The sequence below is a fragment of the Spodoptera frugiperda genome, chromosome 19, assembly GCF_023101765.2.
Source record: "Spodoptera frugiperda isolate SF20-4 chromosome 19, AGI-APGP_CSIRO_Sfru_2.0, whole genome shotgun sequence".
Taxonomy (NCBI): Eukaryota; Metazoa; Arthropoda; class Insecta; order Lepidoptera; family Noctuidae; genus Spodoptera; species Spodoptera frugiperda.
In genome coordinates this window covers 5,598,735-5,617,408 of record NC_064230.1, presented here as the reverse complement: position 1 = coordinate 5,617,408, position 18,674 = coordinate 5,598,735, and the positions used below count along the sequence as shown (strand labels likewise).

The 18,674-nt window shown below is 36.5% G+C and overlaps 2 protein-coding genes and 1 long non-coding RNA gene across 3 annotated transcripts in view; 2 read left to right on the top strand and 1 right to left on the bottom strand.

Annotated features, from left to right (window-relative positions):
* The window catches only part of LOC126911900 (uncharacterized), a 35,702-nt gene extending 18,335 nt beyond the window's left edge, over positions 1-17,367 (top strand). Inside the window, exon 2 of the long non-coding RNA XR_007706408.1 lies at positions 10,310-17,367. This is a non-coding gene — a long non-coding RNA (uncharacterized LOC126911900). The remainder of the gene's footprint in view (positions 1-10,309) is intronic.
* On the bottom strand, positions 3,270-6,910 carry LOC118281211 (zinc finger protein 62). The gene is made up of 2 exons (XM_035601775.2): positions 5,404-6,910; positions 3,270-4,678 (listed from the first exon to the last, which is right to left on the bottom strand). The coding sequence occupies exons 1-2, from the start codon at positions 6,826-6,828 to the stop codon at positions 4,274-4,276; spliced, it is 1,830 nt and encodes a 609-aa protein (XP_035457668.2). The 5' UTR covers positions 6,829-6,910; the 3' UTR covers positions 3,270-4,273.
* Positions 7,526-10,287, top strand: LOC118281176 (phosphatidylserine decarboxylase proenzyme, mitochondrial). The gene has a single exon (XM_035601679.2). It carries the CDS (start codon positions 7,681-7,683, stop codon positions 8,806-8,808), a length of 1,128 nt encoding a protein of 375 aa, XP_035457572.1. The 5' UTR covers positions 7,526-7,680; the 3' UTR covers positions 8,809-10,287.
* Positions 17,368-18,674: the final 1,307 nt, after the last annotated feature.

Below are 18,674 nucleotides of genomic sequence, written 5' to 3'. Positions count from 1 at the left end.
CGGACTAGCGTTCCACCGCGCGGTTAGCCGTCCCATGCGGTTGTGCAACCGCATGGGACGGCTTTTCCGATTTAATACGCAATCGCCAGGGCTACCGTTAGACTTGCCAGATCCAGCCTGATCATTTTCAGACCACCACAGATGGGGCCCAGTAGGGCTGATGCCTGATCCGGAGCTGCGGACTACCTAGTGGGTTTACCGGGGCTCCGGCTCGAAAAGCAGGAGTAGGAACGTTTTTAGTCAGTAAGAGTCTGACACTCCCTCTCGCCTCGCCCAAGGCGGGAGAAGTCATGGGATGATTTTTCCCCCTCAAAAAAAAGCCTGATCATTTCCTGGACATTTCTACGGCCACGAACGGAATCTGTGTTTGTATGAATGCGTTCTCCAGAACTACTGGACCGATTTGAAACAATATTTTTGTATTGGATACTGTATTTGTCGAGGAGGGCTATAGGCTATAAAACATCACGCTATGATCAAAAGGAGCCAGGCAAACCGCGCAGAAGTAGCTAGTTAAGTTATAAACGGCAAACTTATTACCCTTCATTAACCAACAAAAGTATAGACAATCAATAACCCTTAATATACATATATCAGAAAAAACTTGCTCAACAAGACCAAAAAAAGGTTTTTAATCATAATTAAACAATTATACAGACAAAATCAGACTTGACATAATTTTCTACAACATTTTTCTAAACTAAAATTATTGCTGTCTCTTTCTATGTGTGGAAGAGCCATGCTTCGGTACGAATGGGCCGGCTTGACCGGAATGATACCACGGGCAAGCAGAAAAGCCAACGTGAAACAACTTGCGATGTATGAGTGAGGTTACCGGAGGCGCCTTACTACAGAGCAAACTATTCACTGGTTTATATCAAAATATCTTTGGTATAACCCGGTAAATTGGCAGACTGATCATCGATAGTAAGCAATCGCCGCCGCCCATGGACATCCGAAACACTAGAGGCGTTACAAGTGCGTTGCCGGCCTTTTGGGGGTTAGAAATTTAAGGGTTGTTTGGGAATTGGGAAGATTGGGAAGGGGGTAATTGGGCCTTCGGTAACCTCAATCACACAACGCAAGCGCTGTTTCACGTCGGTTTTCTGTGAGGCCGTGGTATCACTCCGGTCGAGCCGGCCCAGCAGTGCCGAAGCATGGCTCTCATACACTTAAAAAGTTCTTTAAGGTTTTAAAGATAACGCCATAAATTTAGCTAATATGATGATTATTATAACTACTAGTGTTATACAATAATGCTTCGTAATATACATGTACTTACAGTTTAAAATTAACGACTTGGTTGTCCATTATTCTAATTGTATATATCTAAAATTGTCTAGTAAATAATACGATGAGTTTTGGGCATCGCTGTCCGATCCGATTCCGGGAAAAGGTGTGAATGCATGGGTTTATATAAATAAGGTGTACTAAAAGCATCTGCCAGGGCTTTAATGGGAGGTAATGCAGTTAATTCAATTTGAGTACATAAAGAAGTTAAATATACATTGACTCTACTCTGCATAAAGTGGTTCACAGATACGCATGATGCGTCGCCTCGTCAACAATTGCTTTTATTGACGAGGCGACAGAGACAGTGAAAGAGATAACTCTTTAATATCATAACAAATTAATACGTAGATTATTTGTATATATTGTAATCTTCAAACACAACACCTCCCATTGCCGTGGCAGATACTTTTAGAACTCCTTGTATTGATGTCGTACGACGTCGCCCGACATCTCCCGATGTCTCTGGGGACCCATGTCGCTCGCTTCAAGCTTCCACAGGCATCACGAATCGGACAGCGGTACAGTAAATAGGTTATATTTTACATACTTATTATAATATATGTACATCTTTAACAACAATAATATCTCTGCCTGACTTAGATAAATAAACAAACTAAATATTAATTTATGAGCCAGTTTCAGATCCCTATAAAATAAATGTGGCTTTTTCCGCCATCTCAAGACAATCAATAGGGTAGATGACTAATTTTTATTTCAATGTCCGTCTTATAGATTATTTTAAAAAATTAGACACGTTTTTTTTTTATTTTCTGACAGAAACAAATAATTTTGAAGATATATGCAGTTGAAATATCGCGTGAAGTCACTTCTAGGTACATTTTATACGTAGAAATGACGTATTTGCTCTCACACTGTTTAAACTTTGAATCGTTATTGTTATCTTATACGACAAAATAAACAAATACGTATCTAATATTTTTTCATTAACTAACTGACGGACTAATTCTTCAAAACCAAGTCAACCCAACCAAAACTAAGCTTACCAAATCAGCTTTTAATTTAAAAGCTAAATTTTCAAGTCATGTACAATTATACACATATTTTTAAAAGTTATTAGTATACATATATGTATGATATACACTACAGTGATACACTAGGACATATATAATGTAATATTATGTTTAGAAATAGAAAAAATTGTGTCTTTAGAGGGGCTATTTATATAGAGTCTTTAAAGCTGCGGAAGGAGTTTTAGGGTGCTTTTCCACCAAAGATGTGCTATGCTACGTTGCTGTGGATGTGTTTGGCTTCCACCAATCATATTCATTGGTACACATAGCTTAGCAGTGTAAACGGACTCAGTTAAGCTATGTTTTTTATATGGAAAGATGTGTGCTATGGATGGTTTCCCTGCTATATCGAGTTGCGTATCTTCCTCGCACAGCTACATAGCTTAGTATCAGTGGAAACGGTCACATAGTTTCACAGCTTAGCTATTACATCTTCGTAGCATAACTACATAGCACATCTCTGGCGGAAAGTACCCTTTTGCACATGAAGCAAGTACAAAGAGGAGATGCTGAAGATCAAATTTCAGACCATTTGATATTTCGAAATTCGGTAATTCGAAATATTATAAGAGTCCCTTGAATTTCGAATTAACTAATGTAAGTCGACTGTATAAGTAAAAAGGTGTAGATAGGTTATAAGACTTACAAATTTAATGTCACATTAAAATGTGGACAATGGGCAACGTGTTTGTAGTAGTTATGGGACCGCTAGATGGAACATAGAGAGGGGCGCGGTTTGTAACGTCCCGCGCTCCCCGTAAAGTGTCACGCGTTATGTTAAAGGGAAATCTAGTTATGACATCTCCTCTTTGTATTTGTTTCATGAATATGCCCCAATAAAAAATATACATAATCTCTTTTACAGATTTTGTTATTAATAACGAAGTACATATGTAACTCTTTACTATATATTTAAAAACAAAAATCTGTACTTTATAAAACTATTTAAATAAAAACAGTATGTATTGATATAATAACTATAGTGAGAGGATACTAAATTAACTAAAAACAACGGTTTATTCACGTAAATATATTAAGAAAAGCAGTACCCTTAGTATAAATTATTTGCTTTACGTTGAACGAAAATGAAACGAAACCGCGTTCGGCGCTCTGATTGGCCGGTTCGAATAAACCAACCAATTACAGTGCCGAATAGGCTTTCATTTGGATTACTTTAAACGTAAAACAAATTCGTACTAAAGCTACTGTATTAGTTTCGAGTCACAGAGGGACTCTTCTCATCATAAGCAGCGAAGCAAACGCAACTACGTCACGGAGTTTCTCCTCAATAAATTTTCGTGAGTAATCCGCTGTGTTTAGTTAATTTAGTTAGTACCTATTGAGTAATTTGTTGACTATATAACATAAAAATAAAGAAGTTTTGCTACCTATACAACGTGTAACAAAAAGGGGGTATACATATCAATTGTACGGCTTCTAGATAACATAACAAACGATACGGGAAGGGTTTTTTAAACTCATGTTTTCATGGTACCAAGTTCTGAATTTTTCAAATCGGGCCACCGCGTGATTCAAAATTAGGTAGACAGGTACTAGGCGATCAGATTGACAGAAGAAATGTTTCGTAATATTAGCGAGTGACCCCTGTAGTGTTGTGACATGTTTGTATGATTTAAAATCAAGAACCATGCGATACCAAGTATTTGGTACAATTTTTTTTTTAATCGTATTTTAAGCTGAAACTTCGTGTAGAGACTCTATTCAACCTGTATTCATCAGCCCTTCTTGATGTATATGGGTATTTTGTTACACGTTGTATAACTGTAATTGTACTCAATAACATGCATTTTCAAATTACAACGTAATTGAAGTTTGATTACAACAGCACTGGTTAAATTAAAAAAGTACCTTACCTTAGTAAAATCCAGAGTATTGACAACACGTATCACTAGACACACTATTTTATATATATACACACACAGACACAATTAAAACTCAATCGGCACCTCTTGCATGACAAGTTTATAGCCAAGATTCTGCAATGGAGCAAATTTCTCAACAACAGGATTCAATGAAGCAAATTCTGTCAACTCCACTATTGGGGCTGGTATTTCAAAGTCAACTGACTGCATATAATCTTCACTCTCTTCAATATTCAGATCATCAAACCCATTCTGGGTTATCTCGTTCACATTATCAAAATGGATTTCTGGTCTAGCATCCTGGAATGGCATTTCTGGGTGGTTTAAACGGATGCATTTGTGGGACCGGAGGAGTGAGGGCCAAACGAAGGTTTCTTCGCAGACATTGCATTGCAGTGTTTCATAATTGGAGTGTTGAGTGTCGATGTGACGGTTCAGGCTGTGGTTTGATGAGTAGTATTTGGAGCAGGTCTGGAAAGGTAATGTTTGAATATTATTTAAAATGATAAAGAGGTATAAAAACGAAAAAAAAAAAAAAATTTTTTTTAACCTAATTATAGACCTAAAAACATAATCTACGAGATGGACGGATGTCAAGTACATTATTTTAAAACGTTAGACTCATATTCTTTTTTCTTACAAAATTAAATACTTTCAATGGTAGGTACGCGTTGATTTGAAATATCGTGTAACGGCACGAGAGCGCGTTCGTCGCTCTGATTAGTTGGTTCATTCGCACCGGCCAGTCAGAACGCCAAACGAGCTCTCGTTTAGATTTCCTTCGACGTAAAGCAAACTAGTCCTAAGAGCACTGTATAATTACTTCTTTCGTAACTAAATCTGTTTTCATCCATCCGTTCCAGTTACTTTATATAAAATAAAATAAAATACATAGTTACTTAAGAATAAAACATTAAAAACTAATTATGATACTAAAACTTTTATTGGCCAATCCTTGTCATAGATTTCGAATTCGACCAAACTAATTATGAAATTAAAGCTTTGTGCGGCCAATCCTTGTCATAAATGTCGAGTTCGTCCCGCCATCTCCTTTTAGGCCTGCCGCGACGTCTGTGGACGTTGAGCGGGCTCCACTCAGCTTTAAACAGAGAGGAGTGGAAGGAGGGTGGGGAGGCCTTTGCCCTGCAGCGGGACCATCATGGCTGAAATCTAAAATCTAAATCTATGATACTAACCTGACATTGATACTTGGAAATAATAGTCTTCTTGCTCTTCGGATCAACGATGGGCTTCTTAATATTTCCATTATTAATATCAAACTTTTTAACATCAACGTAAGCAACGGTGTCCTTAAGTACTTTACCACCGACTTTAATCTTCTCCAAAACTAGTTTCGGTTGTAGAAAGAGTGGTAGCGGTTCATCGCACTTGTACGTCATTTTTAAATCCTTTTTTACCTTTTTCCGTTCTTGTGAGTTATCACTGGTTATTAGAAAATGTGTCCATTTGTGTTGTAACATGTCTGATTCGGTATCAAACTTCTTAAAACATTGGTCGCAGAAGTAATAATCTTTGTATCCGGTCATAGCCTTATTCGTTAAGTCCGGTAATAATTGTACATGAAGTTCCAAAGCATCTCGTTCAACGGAGCTCTCTTCGCAGAAGTTACATAAGTACAGTCTCTCATTACCCAAGTTACGCATTGCGTATAAACAGGTTGGTCTGTCATTTGAGTGTAGGAATGCAATATGATGCGCTAGCGCACATTTACTTCTACACTGATCTTTGCAAACGTCACATACGTAGCTAATGGAGGAATGATCGTAACTATGATCTTTTAAATCCATAAATCTAAAGTAAATCTCGTCACAAATCTTACAAGTGTGACGTTTCAAAACTCTGCACACATTGCGTCTATGATCATTAAATTTAAGTTTATTCGGTAAAAATTCACCGCATACATCGCAGTGCAATCTGATATGGACTTTAAAGAATGTTCGGTCAACGAAGTTCTTGCTACAGTAGTTGCATATATAGCATTTACGCTTCTTATGGTGAAGTTTCATGTGCGACCGCAGTAGCTGGTACGCTTCGAAGATCTTCGGACACTTCCGACACTTGTGGTACTCTTTGACTTCATGAATTGTTACTTTGTCAGAGAAGGAGACTCGTTTTTGTGGCTTACAGATGATCATATGCTTATTTACCTCATGTTTTAAGAGTTTCCGCTTACTCGAGTACCTTTTATCACAAATTTTACACTTCATAGTCAACATTGTTGGGTCTAGTTCGCTTTCAGAACCTGAGTCAGACTTGTAGTCTGACGTCTGACTCTTCTGAAGGTCCTCCTTAAGCTTAAAGAGGTCCTGTCTCACCAATTGTATAGAACATTTGTCTAAAAACCGGTGTCTTGACATTGGACCGCGAAGCTTCCGTTTCAGGCAAGGTTTCTTGCCAGATTCTTCTTGTTTTAGCTTCTGTAGGTAAGGAGCTATGTCGTAGCGCGCCACAACGACTCGAGGTAACTTCTCGAAGCCACGAAAAGCGATTTGTGGCGAGATATCTTGATATCCGTCAGGAATGATAGTTTTATCAACCACCTCTCCAATATCACTGTGTATCTCCTCTTTTTCTTGATTATCTCCATTTCTTATGGACATCAGAGGGCAAAATAGACGCGGGAAAATAAAATAAAAAGAAAAAACTAAGGAAATTGCTAAAAACGTCAACAACAGCTCTATATGTCATGCTACGAGAAATAAATTCTGAGGTGAGAGGTGGGCGTCGCTTTTTTTAGAAACAAAACCGGTATTTGTTAACTTTGTTGTGGATATTTTTACTGTTTACCTGACAGACTTTCTTTTTGATAGGAATTTAGCAAATTACCTTTTTATTATAATAGCATGAGATAATAATTATATTTTGTTTCTTTTATATCCAAAATTAAATATCCAAAGAAAAACCGTAAACCCTTATAAAATGTTTTTGTATATCTGTGGATCCCATTCGATGGTGCGTTCTGATACCAACATTTGAGAGGAACTATTGTAACAAATGTCAAAGGATGAAATTTATAAATATGCTTTTGGTTTAAAGTAACAGAACAAATATTTTCTATAACATAATTTCACCTATATATTTATGTTTAAAATTTTAGATGTGTAAATAGTAAATGTTTTAATTAATTAATATAAAAACTTCTCAGCAAATTTGTTTATTGTTAATAGTTCCGAACGTGCTCATACAATACCTCCAGTTTTATTGGTTATGTTTTATCAAGTTACATTATCCTATTCTAAGCATTATGTCACACCAAATAAGGGCTATAATTCCATCAAACAAAAATCCTTATTACATAATTTTTACCCCAACTGTTTATCTAATTTGATTTTTCTTATCCGTTGTAAGTACGTACTTGAAGTACATCGCTCACTCCGGAAAATAATCAATCGTAAAGATTTTACGTAAACAATTTATTTTTAAGCGGCAACCGCGATCGTTAAACAGTCAAAATGTTTCCGCCGACTCGAATAAGAAGTTGTCTTCCAGTTATTAATCCAATGTTTAGACAAAAACTACGGCCTCATAGGCCGTTTCGTCAGACTGCTACGGTGCATGGTAGTCAAACAAAGACAGTACAGCGGAATAAATGGATGAGTTTCCGATCTATTATTACAAGATGGGTTCCTTTAGGAAGTGCTATTTACGTCGGATGGTGTTATATACGTGCGAGTATCAACTACGAAGTGTCGAAAGTCGAGATTTTATTTTACGAAATGTTTCCCTTCCGTATTACGAGTAGAATTTGGGGTAAACTAGCTGCTTGTGAGCTCCCGACTTCTTTACGAAGCTTTGTTTACGGTACGTACATTAAAATGTTTAATGTGAACTTGAATGAAGCGGAATATACTGATCTGAAGTATTATAAAAGTTTATCTGAGTTTTTTACGAGGCCTCTGAAAGAAGGCGCGAGGTACATATCTCCTAGCCATTGTGTGTCGCCCTGCGATGGTGTAGTTTTAAACTGTGGGCCAGCAGACACAGATAAAATAGAGCAAGTCAAAGGAGTCACATACAGCCTGGAAGAATTCCTTGGTGAAAATAAATGGAATAAAAGAAAAGATGATAATTACTACAGCTCTTTATTGAATAACAAGGACAATGTGCTGCACCAGTGCATCATTTATCTGGCTCCCGGAGACTATCATCGGTTTCACTCTCCGTGCGACTGGACAGCTACGTTCCGAAGGCATTTCTCTGGTAAACTGCTATCTGTGAACCCATGGTTAGCGAGATTAATACCTGGATTATTCACAATCAACGAGCGAGCTGTTTACGTAGGAGAATGGAAGCATGGCTTCTTCAGCATGACCGCAGTAGGAGCTACGAATGTTGGCTCGATAGAGATATACAATGATCCAGAGTTAAGGACAAATACGAAAGGCAAACGAAACAGGATCAACGAGGTTGACTTACGTGTCGATTTGAAGAAGGGTGAGTTATTCGGACAATTTAATATGGGGAGTACGATTATTTTACTTTTCGAGGCTCCGAAAGACTTTAAATTTGATATGGCTTCGGGTGATAAGGTCCTCGTTGGGCAAGCGTTGTCCGCAGCAGCGAAGGAACAGGCAAGATGACCTGTTCGTTACGATTTAGTTCATTTAGCCCAAGTGGCTATGGTTTTCTACATGTTGTCGGTGTTGCTATGATTTTGTTATTAGTATTTGTAAATTAGAGTTTTTTTGAACTGGCAACCATCATATTTTCACAATAGTAGGGCAGTCTAGAATGCTAAATTAGGATTTAGTAGAGCGTTCTAGAGCACTAGGGACCTCTCTTCACTTAATCTGATAATACTCACTGGATTTCGTTACATTTTTTAAAATTTATTATTCCTATTGGGTCTTGTTCATATTATCATATAGCGTGGACTGTCCAGGCGACATATACTTAGGTATTGTCATGAGCTAAAGGTACTTAGGTATTGTCATGAGCTAATGGTAAACAGTGACAATTGTGTAGTGTAGAGATTGTCCAGTCAACTGATGGTAGCGTAGACTGTCCAGGCGATACGTACTTAGGTATCGTCATGAGCTAATGGTAACATGTAAACAGTGACTCGTGTAGTGTAGAGATTGTCCAGTCAACTGATGGTAGCGTGGACTGTCCAGGCGATACGTACTTAGGTATCGTCATGAGCTAATGGTAACATGTAAACAGTGACTCATGTAGTGCAGAGATTGTCCAGTCAACTGACTTTCAGGCTATTAGGTATCAAATAATAATTCTTCCGGTTTGCGAATAACAAGAAATGATAAGGAATTTTATTGAAAAAATGGTTACAGATTATATTACTATAGTTTATTTAACATTGACCCTATTAATATTGTTTGCAAACTGTGATAAAGCGTCTCCTTGTGGTCTTTTGATTGTCTTAATTAATATTAAAACATAATTTATAGTATTTCATTAAATTCATATACAAACCTATGCTGTTATCTTCAATGCAGTAACTATGGAATGCAACATACTTATACACTTCTTTTACTTTCATTTTCCTGACCTGGGAATTACAATCATATTATCAGCAAGGCAGTCTAGTCTATATTTAATAACTACATTAAATTCTCGACATTTTGATAAAAGGTAAAAATATGTATCTATCTAGATAATACCATAATAATTAACATGATGTTCTTGCAAAATGGATATGTATCAAACCTGATATCCTGATGATTAAAATGACTTTGAAGGGAATTTAAGAGGTGCGATTTTTGTGACGCCGAGTGTATGTATATCAAACTTGATATAATTATATGAGATATCAGGTGTAAATCAAACTTGATATATATCATAACTACCGAACCATGCTTTTTGGACTGAAACTAAAGAAAATTGCAGACTTTATACATTCAAATGTGATGGTTGTCAGTTAAAAAATAAAGAATATTGTAGATGTTCTCCTGAATTTTAATCTTAGCTATAGCTATAGTCGTTTTTTAAGGAATTAATTTTAAGAAATTTAATGCTTTTTTTAAAAGTAATGTATTGTGTTAAATGTTTTAAAAGAGACATTGTAACTTCAATCGAAAGTTTCCCTCTTAACACATTGAACGCCGAAGCGCGAGGTGGTCACAGGTGACCGACGTTAGCGGAGGATTTGCCTTCAACAGTTTTCTATTGGCAGTCAAAGACTTAAAGATTTTGTCATAATCTCCACATAAGTGCCCTAATGTGCACCTCTGCCTACCCCTCCGGGGATAAAAGGCGTGACGATACGTAGTTTTTGTTCTGTTTTATGGTCTCCTCTGCCGATCCCCTAATGTGATTACAGATAATTCAAGTGTGAAGTTACAGTGTCTCTTTTAATATCGACTTGCAAATCGATTATGGCCAAAATTAATGACCAATCTCGATCACTAAATCGATTTTTGACATTAGAGATACATGTCATGTCAAATTCGATCCAGAGAATTTGGTTATTCATTTTAGTCGTTAGAAATGTTCTTATATCGATCTCGACATTTTTTATCGATAAACTTGACTACCTGACATTTTTGTAAGTGCAACACTATTTATGTAGGGTGACTGGTAATTAGTGAAAGATATTTAAACACGTGATTGTACTCATGATTACAAACAACTTTCCCAAAGAAACTTTTTTTTCTTTGAAAAGCGACCCATTATGATTTTCTCCTGTATCATGGGTGCGTTTAGAAATATAAAACGGCCGGTGACGCACCTGTGTGACTCCTCTGGTGTTGCGGGTGTCCATGGGCGGCGCTGATTGCTTACCATCAGGTGACTCGTTTGCTTGTTTGCCACCTATTCCATAAAAAAAAATACAAGTTCATACAAAAAAAAAACGTTTCTTTGGGAAAGTTGTTTGTAATCATGAGTACAATCACGTGTTTAAATATCGTTCACTAATTACCAGTCAGCCTATATAGTCAACTAAGTGAAGGTACTTCACTATTTTCTAATCGAGTACCCTCGCTTTTCTCGAAGTATTTATTTATAGTCGTAAATGGTACTTTTAAAACCATTTCAATGCGGGTAGTTTTACATTATTCATGTGGGTACTTAATGATAAAAAATAGCGTTTTTTGAAGTCGCCATTTCATTTTTTTTTATTAAAGTCAGGTAGTATGCAAAACGAGATTTGATTTAGGGTCGGTTCATATCTGCCGGAACATGCGTCGCGTATCATCGGTCGCGTAACGCCAGAACAGACAAATGTATTAGGGTCAATTTATACTAACGCAGAGTCGAAGCGTCTATCCAAAACTGAACATAACAAATTCAACCTTAACCCCACAGCGTAACGCACACATTACTTCGGAGATTTTAAAAAGGCGCGCGCGCTTTAGTCTGTATTCGCGCGTCTGCGCGCGAACAACGCTTACGCGGCGCTAGTATAAATTATTGTCCCATACGCTGTGCAGTTAAGGTTGAGTTTGCTATGTGCATTTTTGGATAGACGCTTCGATGCGCTTCGATTCTGCGCTAGTATAAATCGACCCTTTTAGAAAACAATTGACCGTTCACACTCAACCGATGATACGTCAGTACGACCGATGATACGCTCGACGTGTTTTACGTCAGATATGAACCGACTCTTACGCCGCTATTAATAGAATCTAGTCTAGATATTTTTTTTGAAAATTTAGCGAACAAAACCCATTTTTATATGTCTTCGCCTGTTCTGTGTGACAAAGTCGACTTTATGTCGTTGGAATTAAAGTGCAATTCGCGATGGTTCAAATGTTTTTTTATATTTACAAGTGTGTATATAAAGATATGTATATGTATAGATATATGTATATGGGTGTTTGTAAAATGCTTATGTATGTATTGTTGTTGGTTAAAGTCTATACAATGTGATAGGGGCGAGACTTCTAACCCGTTAAGGCTGAATACTACATCTAATTTTAACGACAAAAGTCCTGGGTCGAAGGGGTCGAATCACCTCCCCTAAAAATTATGGCCATTTTAATATTTTTTTTACTTTTTTTATATCAAAGGTTGTATGCGTCGTAGAAACAAAAAAAGACGACAAACGGTAGCTAATAACCTTGGCTAACTAATTCATTACTTTTTTCATATGTTTGACAATGTTTTGGTGAGAAAAAAATAATTTGTGAATAATTCTTACCGAAAAAATCACTATTTTCCTATATTTTCAATTAGGGGTTCAACCCCCATATTATTTTTTTGTCGATAAAATTAGATGTAGTACTCAGCCTTAACGGGTTAGAAGTCCCACGCCTATCACATTGTATATTCCTCTTAGGGGATAAAATGTACGAAAATATACTATTTGGCCTGTGTACAGTTTTAGACACGTTCCTATTGCAATAGGGATGATGACGGGGTATGAAAATTAAAAATCTATTTAGTCCGTCAGTTAGGTAATGATAAAATATTAGACACGTATTTTTTTATTTTGTCATTTAAGATAACAATATTTAGATAAAACGAATCAAAGTTTAGGAGTGGGAGCGAATACGTCATTTCTACGTATAAAATGTACGTAGAAGTGACGTTACGCGATATTTCAAATCGATATATCTTCGAAAGTATTTGTTTCCATAAGAAAATTAAAAATACGTGTGTAATGTTTTAAAATAATCTACAAGACGGACATTAAAATAAAAATTAGTCATCTACCCTATAGGATTATCCTTAGATTGGACAAAGTATTATTTGTTGAATTTTCTAATGTGAATATTCTAAATAATAACATACGATTCTGACATTGAGGGCTTATGATGACTCCCGCGCTTTCATCCGCAGCTCAGCTCCCATTGATTGTACCGTGATGTTTTATAGCATAAAGCCTTCCTCAGCTAAGAATTAACTAAAAATCACGGTTTACTCACGTACATTAATGGAGAAAAGCTCTACTAGTTTCGAGTCACAGAGGGACTCTTCATCATGAGCAGCGTGCGCAGACGCGGCGACGTCGCGCAGCCTACTGACGCTGTAGAAGTCCCTCTGTGACTCGAAACTAGTAGAGCTTTTCTCCATTAATGTACGTGAGTAAACCGTGATTTTTAGTTAATTGTATGTCTCACGATAGTTATTCAATCCGAAACACCCGTACCGGAGATTAGCGCGTTCAAACAAATAAATAAACAAATTCCAGCTTTTGATTTTTTACTACTAGTAGAGCCTGTCCTGGTGTCGCTTATGTGTCATTCATGTAACTATTTTATGAAACTGATCGTATATAGTAAGCAAACATGTCGTTAAAAAACGTTATTCTTTGATCTCTATAATTAAGGTTCAAGGGTACTGCCAAGCGATGTGAAGTGTCCAATTGATAGAAACTTTGATCTCATTAATTGTCTTATATTACAGTTTCAACGGCTGAAAAAAAGAATCGGCGTTTGTTTTTCAAAAATTTATTACAGTCGATTGTCGTTAGTTCGAAATTCAAGGGACTCCTAAAATTAATTACATATTATGTTATCGGCTTATTCACGTAACGTTTTGACGAGGAACTCGACTAGTTTCAAGCCATGCTAGAGGCTCGTGTGACGCGGAATGCTGCTCATGAATATGAGCCTCTAGCATGGCTTGAAACTAGTCGAGTTCCTCGTCAAAACGTTACGTGAATAAGCCGATAACATAATTACACACATAATTAATTTAGTATGTCTCACGAAAGTTACTATAAGACTCCTAAAATGTCTTGATTTACCGAGGTTAGAAATATCAAATGGTTCGGTAATTTAACTTGCCTAAAAAGTTACTTACTTGCTATGTATCTACATCGGGTTTTAATAGTGATAATGACGGGGTATTAACAAGAAATACAAAAGTTGTCCTTGACCAGAAAAAAAGTAGGAAACTCTTGATAAAGAGGAATTGCACCTATGTCATATCAAGGCGTGTTAGTCTATCATTCATAATATTGACATATGTGCAAACCGCACCTGACTTTTATCGGTAAAAGATTAAAATATAGGGCAAGTGATACCTGCAATTTTTATCTTATAAACAGCATACTTTTAAATACGACCCGTATTTTTGGTTTGGACGCGCTTAACTTTTCAATTTACTCTCTCACTGTCGAAATTAATGACTTTTTTCTGTGGTTTTTCGAAAATTTTTCAGTAGTAGCACGGAGACTGGAATTGTGTCCAGTCATATCCCCTATTACATGGGACTTCACTACATAGTATAAAACAAAGTCGCTTTCTCTGTCCCTATTTCCCTTTGTATGCTTAAAAATCTTTAAAACTACGAAACGGATTTTGATGCGTGCCCTAATGTGCACCTTTGCCTACCCCTTCTGAGATAAAAGGCGTGACGATATGATACAATACTTGAATTCCTAAGCCTCAATGTCAGAATCTATATAATTATACTAAATCGTCATTGGTGATAACGCTAAATTATAGGTTATAAAAAGATATTAATCAAATTGAAAGTACCTATTTGTATTATGAAATGTTTTTTGTATATAATTATGTAAAACAGAGATATTATATAGAAATTATTATAATAGATTTGTAAAATCTGCCGCAAAATGCAAATTGCTGTATTCGGATTCGGAAGTCCCCTAATTTTTGGTAGTTTATAAAGTCGTAAAAGTACAATATGAAATTTATATTTCGAAGTTAGAATGTGAAATCGTATATATGACAAATAAATAAAGGTTTATGGGTAGTTTATTGGAAAAAAGTAATATGCCAATCCGGATTTTTGGATTTTTTACTCATTAGTTCTGCTCTAATAAGGCTTACCATCGTATTGAGAGCCATTTAATGGTCACTCAAGGTAAGCGTCCACAGGCCCACATCGTACGCATCGCACGCAACGGATTTTAATTCGTCTTGTATAGAAACTTATTTAAATTTTCACTGAGTCTTCTAAATCAAAATACTGACTGTAGTTGCCGAATCTACTGATAGGTTTATTGAGTCAAACTGTTGGATATTCAATGATTTGATTTTGTTATTTGTACCCAGTGATTAGTTTCATAAGTACATTCTTATTACTACTAGTACAAAAATTATGGAAATCGATCTTTAGGATTATTCCTATACAATGTGATAGGCGTGGGTCTTCTAACCCGTTAAGGCTGAGTACTACATCTAATTTTATCGACAAAAATAATAATATGGGGGTTGAACCCCTAATTGAAAATATTGAAAAATAGTGATTTTTTCGGTAAAAATAATTCACAAATGATTTTTTTTCTCACCAAAACATTATCAAACATATGAAAAAAGTAATGAATTAGTTAGCCAAGGTTATTAGGTACCGTTAGTCGTTTTTTTTTTGTTTCTACGACGCATACAACCTTTGATATTAAAAAAAGTAAAAAAAATATTAAAATAGCCATAACTTTTAGGGGAGGGGATTCGACCACTTCGACCCCCGACTTTTGTCGATAAAATTAGGTGTAGAACTCAGCCTTAACGGGTTAGAAGTCTCACCCCTATCACATTGTATATGCAGCTACTTCAGCGCGGTTTCATTCACTCTGCTCGGCTCCTATTGATAGTAACGTGATGTTTTAAAGCCTATAACCTACCTCGATTAATTGACTGTCCAACACAGAAAGAATTTTTCAAAATTGACCGTTACCGACTGAAGGTAGTTCTGGAGATCAAACAAACTCTTCAGCTTTATTTATAACCGTAGATCACAAATCTGCGATGAGAGATACTAACGTTATCCATGTGTAGGTACGCTTACCACTAAAGGTAAGCGTCCACAGGCTCGCATCGCACGCATAGTACGCATTCCGTATGACGTCATCAGTACGCATCGCATGTAGGCATTGCCGATGACGCGGTCGGTACGATGCGGATCAGTGGACGCAGTTGTATGAGTAATTTCTATACAAGACAAACTAAAATCCGTTGCGTGCGATGCGAGCCTGTGGACGCGTAGCTTAAAACTAAGTTTTTGTAAGGTATTTCCTAAAACAAATGGTGTATTATTTTTTTCTGATCATGTGTATTGTATATTTATGAAAATGTATTATTGTTATTTTTATTAACGAACGAAATTAGTAACCGATCTCTAATCCAAAACCGAAATGATCGATTCAAGTTTTTGACATTAACTCTATATTAGAACTAGTGTCAAAAATCTATCTAAGGCCTTGGTCTCATTGGTTAGTTGCCCTGCGTTGCGTCCGCGACGACTAGCAATACAGCGCAACGCACAATAGGGTAGATGACTAATTTTTATTTTAATGACCGTCTTGTAGAATATTTTAAAACATTAGACACGTATTTTTTTTTCTTACGGAAACAAATACTTTCGAAGATATATCAATTTGAAATATCGCGTGACGTCACTTCTAGGTACGTTTTATACGTAGAAATGACGTATTTGCTCCCACTTCTTAACTTTGATTCGTTTTATCTAAGTATTGTTATCTTATATGACAAAATAAAAAATACGTGTCTAATATTTTGTCATTACCTAACTGACGGACTAAATAGATTTTTAATTTTCATACCCCATCATCATCCCTATTGGGACCTCACTCTTCCACAGATTTTGGATTTGAGGTCGATTATTTATTTCGGTCGTTATATACTTATGTATAAAATGCTTGTTGTTGCTCATGTGAAGTATGTATATAGGGCAACAGGTAATTAGTGAACGATATTTAAACACGTGATTGTACTCATGATTACAAACAACTTTCCCGAAGAAACTTTTTTGTATACTCATTAGTTTTATTTTTATCACAGTAATAAAATATCGCACGCGTGTGCTTTGCCATGATCAGCTGTTAGCAGCGAGGCCCACGCCTGCGTTGTCGGCAGACTAGTAGGTTTTTTGGAACTTTACTTTTCTTTATTATAGTGATAAAAATAAAACTAATGAGTATACAAAAAAAATGTTTCTTCGCCAAAGTTGTTTGTAATCATGAGTACAATCACGTGTTTAAATATCGTTCACTAATTACCAGTCACCCTATAGAATGCTTGTTGATGCTCATGTGAAATATGTATATTATGCGCATATGAAGCATATATTTTATATATTATGTAAAGCGAATCATACATAACATGTATGTTAAATATACTATGTTAGTTATGCGAAGAAATATAGTGATACTGTATTTTATATGTTGTAAATGAAATTATGCTCGATCAACGATTGTGCTATTTTGATTTTTAAGTGTAAAACAAAATGTGAAATAAATTATAAAAATTGTATTTTGGGTTTTATTATTTTCATTTTAATTTTTAGCTTGAGTGAGTGAGGTTACCGGAGGCCCAATTACCCCCCTTCCCAATCTTCTGGATCCCCGATTCCCCAACAACCCTTAAATTCCTAACTCCCAAAAGGCCGGCAACGCCTCTAGTGTTTCAAGTGTCCTTTGGCGGCGATGATTGCTTACCATCAGGTGATCCGTCTGCTCGTTTACCGGCTTATACCATAAAAATGACGCATAATGACTGATGGAAAACCATCCGCATCACCCATGGACACTCACAACACTAAATTGGATGATAGATAAAGGAAAAATCCATTTCATGAGCCAGACTCAGTAAAATCCGTTCTTCCGAGTAGTGATAAATGACGCATAATACATAATAAAACTGATATCCCTTATCAGGCAGGTTTCAGTAGATAAGTACTTGTAATTTACATGAAATGAATCAATATTGGCTTACGTATGTAGACACTGGAAGGAATGATCAATGTTTTTTTTTGGAAAACACTAGGGCTTTCTCCTGTGTCGTGGGTGGGTTTACGAACATATAACATACATTCTTCTCAAAAGCTTACCTCCGACTCTGGAAGGTATTCCCTGTTACAAAAAAATGCTCTTTTTATTGAGCTGAGGGGGAATCATACAATGACATCTCCCGCCTTGGGCGAGGCGAGAGGGAGTATCAGATTCTTACTGACTAAAAACCACCCACATTCCTAGTCGTCCTGATTTTCGAGCCGGAGGCCCAATTACCCTGTTCCCAATCTTCCTAATCCCCGATTCTCGCAACAGCTTTTAAATTCCTAACCCTCATAAGACCATGAACACCCTTGTAACGCTTCTGGTGTTTCAAGTGTCCAAGGGCGGCAGCAAAGGCTTACCATCAGGTGATCCGTCTGCTAGTTTACCGGCTTATACCATAAAAAGATCTACACAACAGAGACAAAAAGATAACACATAAAGTATAAAGATATAACAGGTGGCATGTTAAATTGTTTGATAAAAGAAGTCAATGAACTTGACCATATACTCCTATACATACATATTATGTATGTACATAATTATGTCTGTATATAAAAAAACTATTTTTAACTACGTTAAGCTTATACACCTGTTTTGTTACTACGTGATTTTGTGAACTGCTACCTAGCAGGTTTACCGGGGCTCCGGCTCGAAAAGTAGGAGTAGGAACGGGGTGGTTTTTAGTCAGTAAGAGACTGACACTCCCTCTCGCTTCGCCCAAAGCGGGAGAAGTCATTGGATGATTTTAGACAAAACAGGTGGTTTTGTTACTAAGTAGGTACG